The sequence below is a fragment of the Puntigrus tetrazona genome, chromosome 5 (assembly GCF_018831695.1).
Source record: "Puntigrus tetrazona isolate hp1 chromosome 5, ASM1883169v1, whole genome shotgun sequence".
NCBI lineage: Eukaryota > Metazoa > Chordata > Actinopteri > Cypriniformes > Cyprinidae > Puntigrus > Puntigrus tetrazona.
Window position 1 is genome coordinate 30,779,469 of NC_056703.1, and position 15,000 is coordinate 30,794,468.

The window sequence follows — 15,000 nt, forward strand, 5'->3', positions numbered from 1 at the left end:
AGGATCTGGCTTTTTCCAAAGCAATTTGGTGCACGTTAAATTAAACGCAACACTTTTTAACGTGTCATAACTAGAGAACTATATTAGCCAAAAATATATAACCTGCGATGTTTGTCTTCAAATTCACCGACTTTTTTTCTACTCGAAGTTTAAGTTAATGTTTCAATAATTTGCTGTCGGTTAATGGTCGCATGACATGCAGCTGAAAACGTTTCATCATCTTTAATCCGCTATTTAGTTTGATTTAATGCTTTTTTATGCATTCACAAACCTCACGCGTCGAAGATGGATGACGCTCGATTGCGTTCAGAAGTTTGATCAAATTCTCTTTGAGCATTTCTATTGGATTTCTAAGGCGGAGCGGTGCACAGAGATTCACTGAAGGTGTGTTTTCTCACGCTTCTCCCCAGCGCTCCTCTGCGTGGCGGTGCTGGGTGTGTGTGTGGCCTGTATGAGTGTGATCGAGCGCAATCTTCAGCGAGGGAAGGCCGAAAGCCGGCCGGCGCTCTGCATGTCTGCAGGAGAGAGCTTCTACATCGAGATGCTGGGCCTGCTCTTCTCCTTCATAGCCTGCGCTTTGGCCCTCAGGGGCCGCCCGAACCCCGTCAGGCCCTGCGAGTACCTGAGCGTGGAAGGAGCGGACAGCGACACGGAGCCTCTGATCGGCGGAGCCGAGAGGGACGACTGACAAGAACAGGTGATCTCAGGAGCTCGTACGGAACCAATCAAATCCTGAATTGAAGAATCGGCTCCTTCTGATTCGTCAGTGTGAATTTGAATCGAATTGAACGGGGAACGCTTCCGTGGAGGTTCTCTCAACGTCGTCGACAGAAACATCTGCAGAGGGTTTGTTCAGGGTTATCTCATCTCTGTTAATGTTTTAATAACGACGTTAGCACAAGAACTTAAGTTTGGGAAGTTTTTGAGTTTGGGTCGGTTGTTCATCCAGCGTTTTTTAAACGTTATTTAATAGTTACCAAACATTCCAAATATCTGAACGCAGAAGGATTAAACGGAACGTTCTTTCACTGTTTGAATAACCGAGAAAAAACATTTTAAATATTAAAATACGAAATTACCTGAACACAGAACGGTCAAAACATTATGTCATTGATATATTTATTAGCTGATATGTAGAGCTGAGTTTTCAGAATTGATTTGGAATAATGTTGTGAAAGCAACGCGTCGTTTTCAGATAATTGTTTTTTACTCTATATTTAAATCTCAGGGACAAACTAAAGCATTCTGGGTTTAAAGCACAACAATCCATGAACTCACATTTAATTAGGTAGGACTTTATTAGTAGCGAAAGACATTGACGTTTATAATTAGAAATCTCTTTAGATGAATTAAATTCACATTTTCCACACAATTCCAAAAATATTAACATCATCTAATGTTCCTAAAGTAGCCTAAATGTTGTGTGATGGGTGTGTTTATGGGTAACTTGTTATTAACGTCTTAATGCATTTGGTTCCATTTTAATTCTACGTAATTGGCAATTCTATATCCTGTTTGCTGCCTCAATTCAGATTCATTTCGTATTCAGCGTTCCCCTCACTGATGATGAGTTAGGAGCTAAAGAGAAGGACACCAAGAGCTCAGAACCCATATTTATGATGATACCAAGTGCTCTAGGTCAGAATAAAATAAACGCTGAGTTAAATACACGATGAAGATTATTTTGGATGTCGGATTAGATGTGTTTCTGTAGCTCTTGCTCCATCGGTTCTGCAGCGCACTTTCCGTTCAGCTTTTCTCTGCTTTCAGACCAACTGAGTGCTCGCTCGCTTTGTTTCAGGGTTTATAAACGAACGCTCTCAGCCTTCATGCCAGCGCTTTATGATGCATAATCGTCGTTATTATTCAGTTTGTACGTAAATAAGAATAAATACAAATCGTATAATGCTCTATGTAATCTAGTTGGCCGTGTTCCAGACAGCGAGTGTGAACAGAAAGTGGACTGAGACCCGATCCGCATTTAGATCGCTCCGCTTTCTAGTGCACTGGAAGCAAACAGAACAGAAGGGTGAAGCCTAGCATGTTCAGGGCTGGTTTTATTTTGGCAGTCAGTGATTTCCGTAGAGAAACTAATGAACAAATTTAACGTCAATCCTCTACGTGCCTTGAGCTTCCTGGAAGAAAAAAACATCCACAAGACTTACATTTTATTTATTCAAGAGTTCGACCTGTGGGTTTTTTTTTCCCGTACTGTATTTGTATTCCCTCTTTTAACCATAATCATATTGCACTATTTTTCTCTATTTATTTGATGTTCTAGTATTTTACTGTGATGTTTTGTTCTGTCATCGTTCACAAACCTTTCTCTCATTGACAGGAGGATTATCAGTGAACGATGAATTAAACGTGTTCCGTAGGTATTATAGTTAACTAACGCTGAAATCAAAAAACATTTTGTTACAAGAAATGGAAAGTGTCCAGAAAAAGTGTGATAATTTCCACAAAATCCTCTGATGTTTCAACGTTTCTGGAAGGTTTGGGAAATGTTCTTGAAATGTTTCGCTTGAAATAAAATAAACGCAAAAAATGCAAACGTTTTAGTTCCACAGGTTGCAGCAGTTCTCACCAAAACGATATAAACTGCAACCGACAAAATTCACATCAATCACTAAAACCTGAACTAAAAATAAAGTGAAAACAAAGTATAAAAATGCAATCTAATACAAAGACTATAGGAGTGTAATGATGCTGAAAAACCCTTTCAAGTTCATGAAAGTTTATGAATTGTTTAGATGAATTTTGGACACTTTCCCGCTTCTTTGTGTGGCTTGAAAGTCAATAGGGTTGGAGCAGCATGACAGAGAGTGAACGAATCTGTAACGAATCTGTGAATCTGTAACGAATCTGCAGTGGTGCAATATTTGATTTCTCCTTATAAAACACTGTGAGGCTGCTGTGTGGAGTATAAATACACCCCGGGTCTGAGGAGGAGTTGCAGAGTTTGCGTTTACGATTAAACCCCTTTTTAATTTGACGTCATGTGAACAAGCGCATCTGTCGTCTCCCTCCCTCCGGGGTCCGGGCTGATGGCCGATCGGTGTTCCTGTAGAAAAACGCGCCTCTCTGGAATCGTGGGACGCGGAGCTCGGCTGTGCCTTAATTTCTCGGCTCTCCCTAATTAGACTGCATCCAGCGCCTCTCTCTCCGTCACGTGACGCCAGCTTCTGCTCCAGTTGGACGGAGACCATCGCCATAGTAACCTTGAGAAGTTGTTGATGTCACCGATGAATTTGTGAATGGAGAGAGAGAGAAAGCGGAGCGAGATAGGAGATGTGATGTTTATCATGTTGAACCCGAGCTCTACATCTGTTCACCTGTGGATCTGTGGCACTGATATATGCTCTGTTTGTGTGTTTATGAGGAAACGCTCTGCTTCTGATGTTTGGTGTGAGTTTGTTTTTAGAGCTGTGCATGCATGTACCGACCCTCGTTCTGATTTTGTTGCTCGACTGAAGTTGAAGCTAAATGCTTAATTGAATGTTTAAATTAAAATAACGCTTCAAACAACGCAGCAGTCTCACTTCATTTCTTGTTTTGCTCATGGGAGAACGGCGAACGCTTCACAATCGGTTGTTAAGATCAGTAAAGCTAGTTATGAACAGTGTGTGTGTTTGTATCATTTGTTAATTTTTTAGTCAATAAAAACACATTTGTTCACTGTTCATGTCCGCTCACAGTGCATTAAGGTATTATTTTTATTTTTAAAAAATGTTATTGAATGTATAAATTAACATTTGTACACATCGTACGGTGAAAAGCAATTCAGTTGCATTTGTTGCTTAACGGTGTTATTTTTTTACAGTTCCATCTGTATTATTCTATCAATCTTTGACTGTGAAGGTGTGCTTAAGTAGAATTTGATTTTAGAATTAAAAATCATCATAATAAACATAATTTACACGCCACAGGTCACTGAAAACCATCTCCAAGAAGGAAAAATAAAATGAAAACATTTTTTGATGTTTTTAGTGCAGTTCTTTAAAGTCTGATGATACATGCTTTAAGGATATGGAGGTAAATCTAATTTTTAGAAATCAAAAAATATTTTTTGATTTTTATTCGTGAATCCGGCCCCTCTTTACAGTATGAACCGATTAATAGTCGGGTTTTCTAGTGTCTTAACTCGTACGAGCGGAAGGGGGCGTGTCCGATCGCGTCCAAAGGGGGCGGGGCGCGGGTGGGTGTGTCTCTCAGCTGATGCGCGCCGCTCTCGCTTTCCTCGCGCGCGCGCGCTTCATCTCCGTCGCGGGCGTCAGCGGCAGCGCATCGCGCGGCTTCACGCGTTGGTTCACGCCGCAGCAGCAGAGCAGCCTCCGAGCGAACGGACAGACGGACCCGCGGTGAGACAGTGAGTATGTGTGTGTGTGTGTGTGTGTGTGTGCGTGCGTGCGCGCGCTGGAGATGCTGCTGTTGTTACGGAGGATGCGGATGCAGTGATGCATAATTCTGCACGAGCGCTAACACGCATTATGTAATGAGCGCGGATGCCTCGTCCTGTAGGCAGGTGAACGACGGACCTCCATTGTGCCGCGTCCTCGTCTCTCTCTGGGTTTAACGGAGGCACGGCGTTACGAGGAACGCAGCCTAGCGAGCGCGTCCGAGCATCGCTAGGCCCGCGTTCGCTGCGTCCGCTCATCCGCTGTCAGGTGAAGCAGGTGAAGATGCTTTCAGTGCGCGCTGCGATACTGATGTCATCTGTTTGTGTACGGGCCTCCGTCTCTCGCGCGTCGCTGGCGTTTTCTCCAGCGGCGCGTGTTTTCTCGGGCTCGTACTGCGGTGCGCGACGCATCAACACAGTGTGTCATTCTGCCGCGCTGCATGTTTACATCCATGCACAGGCGCGTATTCGCGCGGATGCTTTGCGCGCTCGTCGTTGACGGGGTGGCCGGGGCTGATGTAATTAGGATGGCGCTCTTTAATGTGTGCTGGGATATATGAAGCATGTGAGCGATGATGTAATGCCTGTGAGTGACTGACTGTGCTGGAGCGGGTAGTAGAGGCACGTGCCAGTGCTGATCTGATCCAGAGCTCTGCTGGACCAGTGATGTTACTGCACACCAGCATCAGCACCAGCATCAGCATCAGCACCAGCAGCACCGCTCCAGCTGACTTCTCGAGGCGCGTGCATGGCTGTGGGAGAGAGTGTATGCAAACCAACAATAACATGCACCAAACACAGTCACTCACTTCGGTTGCATCGTGCTTTTCTCGGGCCATCGTCCACGTGCACGAAAAGCCGGCGAGATAGATCCAAGTGCATGAGCCGAAAGAGCTGAGCAATCATGTTGGGTTTTTATTTTTAGTGTTGAATGTTGCTGCAGTCTTACGCCGTCCGTTACATCGGTGCAAAAGAAGTACGGCGGTATCAGACATCTTAATACGAGCTCGAAACATTTCTCATCGGGTGACCTAAGCTGCTTCACGTTCATTTTATATCTCTTATATTCTTAAAGGATGATAACGGCTCGCTTGTTTTAGGTTTTTGTTGATGTTGCTCTAGTTTTTGGAGGAAAATCTAGCACTCAAAGGAATAGTTCGCCTAAAAGGAAAGCCTTAGGACGTTCGAGATGTAAATGTATCTCTGCATCGGTGTCTCAGCAATGGAAGCGAATGGGTGCCATCAGATTAAAACATCGGAACGATCCAAAGCACTCCGGTCCATCAGCTAACATCTGGAGAAGACAAAAGTAAAGTAAAATAAGTCTGTAATCCGTAAGAATTTACCATATATTAGTAAGCGCTGCTCGATCTGGGCAGATTTCTCTCCTGATTCACACCAAAGCATGTCAGGAGGACTTATTAGTTAAAAACGTCTTAATGCTGCCTTTGTTTCAGCTTTTGGCTTCTCAAGAGGTTAACTGAGAAGGATCGGGGATCATTGTGATGCTTTTATCAGCCGTTTAGACGGCACCCATTCACTTACTCACAGAAATGAAAGAGCACCCCGTCATTTCATGTGATTATATTACATTTGATTGACATAAACGTGACATAAACTGCATTCACACCCCAAAAACCGCTATCTGTCTTCACAAATATATTTTTGGCTGTTAGAAACCGCCTTTGTTTGCAAATCAGAATGGGGTCAGACTGGCTCTGCGTTCGATTAATGTTTACCTCCAGAGATCATCATCATCATCATCATCATCATCATCATCATCATCATCATCATCAGTCTCAGTGTTGATGTTTCCTCACCTCCTCGCCGTCTTCTTCTTGCATTCGTTGGCATGAGAACCCGCACGAGGAGAGAGCCGTTCTCGAGGGACGCACGTATGCTGTTTGTTTACTGTGTTGTTTCTCTGGAGCCGGCAGCTCGTCCGCATTGCTTGCGTTTTCCAGTAAAGCTGTAACTGTATGAAGCAGCTAGTTGTGTTGTGATTGCTCAGTTTTCTCTCATGGAGATGTTCGCTCACACCAGTGCCTTTCCTCTAGTTGTTTTTCTGTGTGAACATGGTTTGACTGCCGAAACACGGCATTTTAAAAGCATGCCACTCGCGTTAAAAGTTACATTTTTCAATAACCTTGCATGTTCTTCACATGTTCCGCTGCTTTTTTAATGCACAAAAAAAAACACTTTCAGAGAACAACTATTAGTTTACAGCAGATTGTTCCAAACTGGGGATCGCAAGTAGATGAAAAACATAATGCTTTCTTTTTTGAACGTTTTTTATTGCCATCGATAATTCATTAAATATCCTTTAACATCCATGGAGTCTTTCCAGCGCACTAAAGTGTCTTTGTAGAACAGGGTGTATATATATATATATATATATATATATATATATATGGATTTATATATAAATCATCACTGTGAAAACCCCTTTTAGAACCTTTATTAGTGTAACTAAATAAATCATAGAAAGGTCACACCCAAAATTTATTTTAAATAAATTAAACAGAAAATAAGTCATTTTAAAGTGCCCATATTTAGTTTTTTGGAGTCGCAAACAGCAGTCTGACATGCAAGCAATTTTCATTTGCATTTCACCTTGTTTTTTCAAAACTCCCAAATAATTAGTTTAACGATTGATTTTTTCAAACCCCTCCAGTGATCGGTTGATTTAATTCAAAGCGGCGTTTGCGAGCTTTTAACGCTTTGAAAGCCTCACCTAGCGACAAAGAAAGAATTAGCGTTTTTATTTCGACCGACACGACTCGTTCGAATGAATCAGAGTCAACTCTTTCTTTTGAGAGACTAGAACCTTACACACCGTGTACGGGTTTCATTCACTTACAGCTGTATCACACACTTCTTGTAATCACTTGCAAAATCCATAATGGGGCACTTTAAAATAACATGCTAAAATAGATTAAAATCCAGTTGTATTTGTTTACCTGAATGTCAGGTGACAGTTAATCAGCATCAGATACCATCAGCATGCATCTGAGGAAGAGGAAGAAAAGGGATGGGGCTTCTCTCATCCAGTATGACTTTCTGGTCTCCATTGACTTCCATAGTATTTAATGAAGTTCTTGAGGACAGGGGCGGAGTCAGGGGGCGCGGTACACTACAGAAAAGTACATTTTTATCATTATATGTTCGATTAAAAACAACCTTTTCTGTCCTGTCGGCCTTTTTACTGAACGCAAACATGAGGCATGCTCTATATTGCTTCATCGATAAATAAAGATCCTAAGAACCCGAGCATACAAAGTAGTTCTGTCGTCAGTTCATTCATGAAATTAGCAAAAAAGACAATTAAAACTGCGCTCTGTGCATGAATGTATGCATGCAATCGTATAAAACACTGAATAACGCAATAAAATAAAATTAAACAGATAACAAAATAACAATTTTGCAATCGACATAATAAGGTAATAATATAATATAATAGTGTAATAATAAGTGTTTTTCTTTATTAAAATTTTTTGCTCATTTCTAAAATGAAACCGTTCAAATGCATACAATAACTTATTTTACATTCTGGAATTTTTGTCCCTTTCCACCCGAGCGTGATGAGTGAGCACCTGATGACAGGAGATCAAACCTCACGACTCCATGTTTGTTATGAGACAGACTCACTGGTTCACGGCGAGTTCAGTTTTACCGTATCTTTTTGTTTTGATTGATTTTATAACTTCGGACATTGTTAATAAAGCACGTAATCCCCAATAGATGAGATTATTTACTGTCAAATAGTTTGCGACATTGTGTGCTAAAAACGTTTAGCAAATTCGGAAGACCTATATATTTTTTGCACGTCGCGGCTTGCACGGCATGCCTTTAGAAAACAGTGTTACACAACATGAGTAAAGCATGACTGAATGAACCGCGCCGTGTTAGGTGGTGTGTGGTGAATGGGGCCACTAACGGCGTGCGTTGTGTTGCAGTGTGTGTGTGTGTGACCCGGCTCACTTCCCCTTCATGCCCGTGTGTGCTGGAGCTGTGGGCGGCGGAGTGAAGCGCTCGAGGCTCCTGGCATGGGCAGCGTAGGGAGCGGGGCCTCCAGTCAGCGGCCCATCACGATGCGCAGCGTGGGCACCCGAACCACCCCGAACGGCCCGCTGGCGGCCGCTCCGCCCCCCGCCTCGGCCCGCCGCCGCCTGGACGACCGCAGCTTCAGCGCCGAGCGCATCCCCGGCCCCAGCACCAAGACCAAGGGCGTCTCCGCCGACGAGCACAGCTACAACGCCGAGAGGGAGTTCCACGCTAACGCTCGCAACCACGCCGAGGCCGAGCGCGCCGCGGCGCACAACGCCAACCGCCAGCAGACGCTCAACGGAGAGAGGCTGGTGTCCAACGTGGTGTTCGCCAACGGAGCGCGGCGGGAAGGACACCGGCGCGGAGAGAGTCTGGACCTGTGCGGGAACAACATCGTGCTGAACAACGACAAGAACGGCAGCCATCAAGCTCGGCCGCCGCCGCCGCCGCCGCACAAGGACAAGAGCAAAGCCAAGCCCGAGAACCACCACCCGCCCAACATCCTGCCCGTCTCGGGGAAACTCGAGCATGCTCAGGTACACATGTGATATGAAGACACACGCTAGATGCTGATTCTGAGTTATCGGATTAAAACTCATGCTTAGGTCGTTAAATGTTGAGATTATGAGATGGATATTAAACCATAATTATCACACGAAAATTCTGAATGGTTTTGATGGCTTACTTCTTCACTATTACGTTCTGATTTTGTCATTCAAAGTTGAAATTATGAGATACAGTAGCTATTAAATCATAATCAAGAGAATAAACGTCATATTTAGCTCATTAAATGTTGAAGTTATGAGATACAGTAGATACTAATTCATAATTATGAGTAAAAAAGTCATATTTAAGGCATGAAATGTTGAAGTTATGAGATATAGTAGATACTAATTCATAATTAAGAGAATAAGCATCATAATTAGGTCATTAAATGTTGAGATTATGAGATGGATATTAAACCATAATTATCACACAAACATTCTGAATGATTTTGATGGCTTACTTCTTCAATATTATGAAATAAACAAGTTCTAATTTTGCCATTTAAAGTTGAAATTATGACATACAGTAGCTACTAAATCATAATTATGAGATAAAAAGTCATATTTAGGTCATTAAATGTTGAAATTATGAGATGGATATTAAACCGTAATTGTGAGATAAGAAATCTTAATTCTGACATACTAAATCAAAATAGAGAAGAAAAAATCTGAGGTAAAATAAAAAGTCATTTGAGTCGCCAGAAAAGCACTATGTGAATGTAATAAATTATTATTATTATTATTTAGGTCATTAAGTGAATAATTTAACATTGAAATTATGAGATGACTACTAAACCATAATTATGAGACAAAAATTCTGAATGATTTTGAAGACTTCACCGATATTATGAAATAAAGAAATTAAAATTTTAAAATTAAGAGATACAGTAGCTACTAATTCATAATTATGAGATTAAAAAGTCACGTTTAAGTTATTACATTTTGAAATGATACGATTTATTAGCTTCTTCACCATTGTTTGTAATAATTCTGAATTTTATTTTGGTGTCTGTAAGTATGATTTACTAAAGCGTTTTTTCCCCGATGTGCCAGAAATGAGCTCCCATGTAACAGTGGCTTACACTTTTTGAGCTTCAAAAACAAACGCTGTTTTAAAAAAATATCGACCTGTAAAATAAGAAAGAGTTCTGAGTTCAGTGTGTGTCTCTACAGACCAATGACTCTCTGGTGCGTCCATCAGCCTTCAAACCCGTGGTGCCCAAGAGCTTTCACTCCATGCAGAACCTGGTGTGTCCCCTCCAGACGAGCTCGGGGACGGCCGGTCCGGGCGGCGGCGGCGGCGGCGGGGAGAAGGGCGCTCCGAACCAGGACAGTCCCGGGACGCACGGCGGCGCGGGCCGGGCCGGACAGGGCAGTCTGTCGGACTCCGGGAGGAACTCTCTGACCAGTCTGCCCACGTACACGGGCTCCAGCTACGGCCCGCCGCCGGCGCTCGGGCCCCTCAGTGCCTCCACCAGCCACATCAACCGGCTGGGCACCGTCGCCCTGGACAAACTGGACAAGCCGGGCTACCAGAACGGCCTCAGCGCCTCGGACAGCGGCCGCTCCTCCTCGGGCAAGAGCTCCTCCTCGTACCAGCGCCTCAGTCACCTGAGCGACGCTCCGGCGCCCCTGAGACCGTCTCCGTCCTCCGACGACGTGATTCAGGACCTGGAGGACCGTCTGTGGGAGAGAGAGCAAGAAGTAAGTGAGGTGACCGAACTTTCTACATTCATTAGTGTTACGTGTGTGTCGTGGGATGTCTCTTGTTTTTAGACCGTATGTAAAAGTGAGGCATCATTTCGAAGCGCATGTGTCGTGCTAGAAGCATACACAAATTCTGTTTATTTGGTTTATTTAACTTTCCATACAACATTCCATTTAAAAAAAAATCTTTACATAATTCATTGGATGATTTTTTTTATTTTGCATACATCATTAGATTTATTTTTATTTTTTTAATTTATTTTTGTGTAGCGCACAGTGTATTTATTTTGCGTACACCATTTATTTATTAATTTTTTGAATGTCTTTATTTTCACACATGCACCACTGTTTATTTTTAATTTGATGTGTATCATTTGTTTTTTTCTCTCTTTTTTTTTTAAGTCTAGTTTTGTAAACGCAATTGGATATTTTTAATTATTACTATTTTTGTTTTAGAATTTTGCACGCACCACTGGATTTTTTTTATTATTATTATTATTCGCAATTTTGCATATACCACTGGATATTTATTTATTTTAATACATACACAGCTGGTTATGCCTATTAAATTGCATTCATACCAGACAACAAAAGAGGAAAGGTCCTTTTGTTTAGTGGAAGTGTTATGGAGGGAGCGTGCAACGAGGCATGGAGTCAAGCTTGCAATGTTTGAGGCTGTGTCTTGCGCGTTTCGGCCGTGCCGCCCTCCTCACAGGTGATCCACATGAGACGTAACCTGGACCAGAGCGAGGCGGCCATCGTGCAGGTGTTCGAGGAGAAGCAGCGCGTCTGGGAGCGAGAGATGGAGGAGCTGAGGCAGAACTACGCCGGGCGTCTGCAGCAGGTGACCCGACGGGCCCAGCGCACCCAGCAGGCCCTGCAGGCCCAGATCGCCCGTCTGCAGCAGGACAAGCGGCGGCTGCAGGACGAGATGACCCTGCTGCTCGCTCAGAGAGAGGAGCTGGAGAAGAAGTGCTTGGACTTCAGGAAGGAGCAGGCCGATATCCTGCCCAGACTCGAGGAGACCAAGTGGGAGGTAAGAGAGAGACGGAGAGCAAGTCATCTGTAGCCTAATGCACCTCCAAACATGCTGAAATCAAGGTGCTTTTACTTACTTTTCTGACCATTATATATGATACAGATATATATATATGTTTTGTAAAAGTGTAAATCTCACTTATTTTTGTTGCATTTAAAAATTACAGGCCCTTTTTTTCCTGGAAGATGGACTAAAATTTGTAAAATAAGAAGACCTTTAAAAGTCTATATACAGCTTCATTAAATATATATATATATATATATATATATATATATATATATATATATATATATATATGGCTGTTTCCCCGTTGAATCATTATATATAATGCATCCTCTGAAGATATTATAAGTTTTTGGATGCAGTCTATGATTTACATAGTGTAACTTAACCTTTTGTCATCAAAGATGTATTAAAGGGCCCCTATTATTGATTTTTTTGTTAAACACGGGTCAAAAACATTCTGCAAAGTTTTAAATCTGTGTTATTGTGTCTCAAAAGAAAGAGCGGACTGAATCAACAAATTGTCAAATAAATCTATTTTTTATTCCTAACTTTTGACTGGTAGTGTATAGCAACAAATATTTCACAATAACAGTACATAATAGTACAGTAACAGTACATGTTTTACAAGTAATTTTTTTTTCATATCACAATATATTTCATGAAATCATTCAAGCTGCAGTATGTTACTTTTGATAGTCCAGCAGCAAAAACATTGTTTTAGTCATTTATAAATATCCAGATAGTTTCAACTGCGCAGGAGTGTATGCCATGTGTGTGTGTGTGTGTGTGTGATGTATGTGTAATGCGTGTGTGATGAGTGTGTGATGTGTGTATGATGTGTGTGTGATGAGTGTGTGATGCGTGTAATGTGTGTGTATGATGTGTGATGCGTGTGTGATGTTTATGTGATGCGGGTATAATGTGTGTGTGATGTGTGTAATGTGTGTGATGTGTGTGTGTGATGTATGTGGAATGCGTGTGATATGTGTGTATGATGTGTGTGTGATGAGTGTGTGATGCGTGTAATGTGTGTGTATGATGTGTGATGCGTGTGTGATGCGTGTGTGATGTGTGTGTGATGAGTGTAATGTGTGTGTGATGTGTGATACGTGTTTGATGCGTTTTGGGATGTGTGATGCGTGTGTGATGTGTGTGATGCGTGTAATGTTTATATGATGCGCGTGTGATGTTTGTATGATGCATTTGATGTGCGTGTGTGTGTGATGCGTGTGTGCAGGTGTGTCAGAAGGCGGGCGAGATCTCTTTGCTGAAGCAGCAGCTGCGGGAGAGTCAGGGCGAGGTGACACAGCGGGCCGGGGAGATGGTGGCCCTCAGGGGTCAGCTGAAGGATCTCAACGCCCAGCTCAGAGAGCGAGAGGAGGCCGAGATCAGCCTCAAAGAGTCCTTCTGCACCAAAACCCTGGAGCTGGAGCGCTGTGAGGCTGAGCTGCAGACCATGCTGGCCGAGGTACCAACACTGAATCTAAAAGCTGCACTGCAACACAGACATGATGTGAGTTGAGTGTTTGCAGTGGGAATCAAAAGTGAGCTTACACTTTATTTTGATAGTCCACTTTAGACAGTTGACTAACTGCAAGTAACTCGATAACTACATGGTATGTCGTGCATCCATCAAAATAACGTGTTGCAGACGGTCTACTAGTACTCTGACTGCTAGTTGACATGTAGTTACAGAGATGATTACTGTTAGTAGAATATCTAAAGAGGACTATCGAAAGTAATGACGTAGACATCTTCAAAAACAAATGTACAGATAATAAACAGACTGTACATTATGACGTTCTCACTGCAATAAACGAATAAATGATCTCAGTAGGCTCATTCAGTGTGGAATCACTCTTATGAATAGATTCTTTAAATAATGATTCACTCTTCTGTATAGCTATAGGCTGAAAAAAGCTGAAAAAAATCACTTTCCATTGATGTAAGTTTTGTAAATCTGGAATCTGAGAGTGAACAAAGTCCTTAGCGATGCATATTACTAATCAAAAATCAAGCATTGGACAATTTTGACCCATAGCATCTATTGTTGGTTATTGACACACACGGCTGTTGACTGCTTCTGCGCTGTCCGCAGGTGACCGTGCTCCGAGACAAGCTGAGCGCGTTCGAGACGGAGGTGTCGCGGCTGAAGAAGGCTCTCAGTGAACTCAGCAGCAGCTCCAGTCGCTCCAGCGAGCCCAGCCTGACCGATATGGGTCAGCTGGTGTCGTCCCGCAGCCGAGAGCGTCTTCTGTCCCCTCCGGAGACAACGTCCCTCCCCGCGCTCCCGGCCCCGGACCCGCTGCTCTCGCTGCAGAGCGACGACTCCAAGGCGCAGCGGCAGGATTCGGGCGACCTGCGGCGTCAGCTGGAGCGACTGCAAGGCGAGCTGCGTCTGGAGCGGCAGCAGCGAGAGCGGCAGGCGCTCACCTTCGCCCAGGAGCGCCAGACCTGGCAGGACGAGAAGGAGCGGGTGCTGAAGTACCAGGCGCAGCTGCAGCTCAGCTACGTGGAGATGCTGCAGAAGAACCAGGCTCTGGAGGAGCGCGTGGACAAGCTGGGAGCCCAGATGGCCCCGCCGTCGCCCGCCTCGCCCCCGCCCGAGCCCCCCGTGTCCGTCTCCATCTCGCTGACCTCTCCCACCCCGCCGGCGGAGGACAAGAAGCTGCCCGAGATGCACCAGCTGGCTCCGCCGTGGCCCGTGCCGACCCGACTGGAGAGGATCGAGTCGACGGAGATCTAATGCGTCCCCGATTACAACTGCATTCAGTACAATCCAAAAACTGAACCGCTTCCGAGGACTGTCCAAGGATGCCCTGCTTGTCTGGGGCAGGTGTGTGGGTTGAGGGCAGGTTCGTTGGGTAGTGACGAGCGTGTGTGTGTGTGTGTGTGTGTGTGTGTGTGTGGCCTTAACAAGAGGAGGTCAGTCGCCAAGCGGAAAACACTCAGGGGTTAAAGGGGTTTATTCACGGACTGTTTCAGCTTTGTGTTTTTACAGGCGCGAGGGTTTAGGCGATTTAAGTGTCACCATCTTTCCTAGATGCTCACACGCTGATGGCATCTTCTGTGCTCTGCAGCCTTCAAACAATCAAAACTAGAGTTACCGGGCTCGAACCGCAGGGAGGTGAAGATCTCGCGCGGTGCTCAGATGCTCAGCCATCACGTTTAGGACCAAATCTTAGTGCCAGTCTCGAGAGTGTTTGTGTCGGTGTTCGTCGGGCCGCAGAAACGTACTCTACGCAAGCACACAAGCG

General features: G+C 43.9%; 2 protein-coding genes across 7 annotated transcripts in view; both read left to right on the plus strand.

Annotated features, from left to right (window-relative positions):
* LOC122345288 (transmembrane protein 127) overlaps positions 1–3,528 on the plus strand; it is a 6,480-nt gene extending 2,952 nt beyond the window's left edge. For both annotated transcript variants that reach the window (XM_043239277.1, XM_043239278.1), the window contains exon 5: positions 411–3,528. In XM_043239277.1, the coding sequence (XP_043095212.1) occupies positions 411–688 (278 nt within the window). In that variant the 3' untranslated portion in view covers positions 689–3,528. The remainder of the gene's footprint in view (positions 1–410) is intronic.
* A 683-nt stretch (positions 3,529–4,211) lies between these two features.
* LOC122346126 (leucine zipper putative tumor suppressor 3) overlaps positions 4,212–15,000 on the plus strand; it is a 13,539-nt gene continuing 2,750 nt past the window's right edge. Inside the window, exons 1-6 of one of the 5 annotated variants that reach the window (XM_043240813.1) lie at positions 4,212–4,361; positions 8,356–8,982; positions 10,165–10,704; positions 11,414–11,734; positions 12,981–13,211; positions 13,842–15,000. The exon at positions 13,842–15,000 is cut by the window's right edge and continues 2,750 nt beyond it. In XM_043240813.1, the coding sequence (XP_043096748.1) occupies positions 8,446–8,982; positions 10,165–10,704; positions 11,414–11,734; positions 12,981–13,211; positions 13,842–14,489 (2,277 nt within the window). In that variant the 5' untranslated portion in view covers positions 4,212–4,361; positions 8,356–8,445 and the 3' untranslated portion in view covers positions 14,490–15,000. Of the gene's footprint in view, positions 4,370–4,402; positions 4,677–8,355; positions 8,983–10,164; positions 10,705–11,413; positions 11,735–12,980; positions 13,212–13,841 lie in introns of those variants that run through there. The other 4 variants (XM_043240812.1, XM_043240816.1, XM_043240814.1 and 1 more) reach the window with 4 other exon arrangements.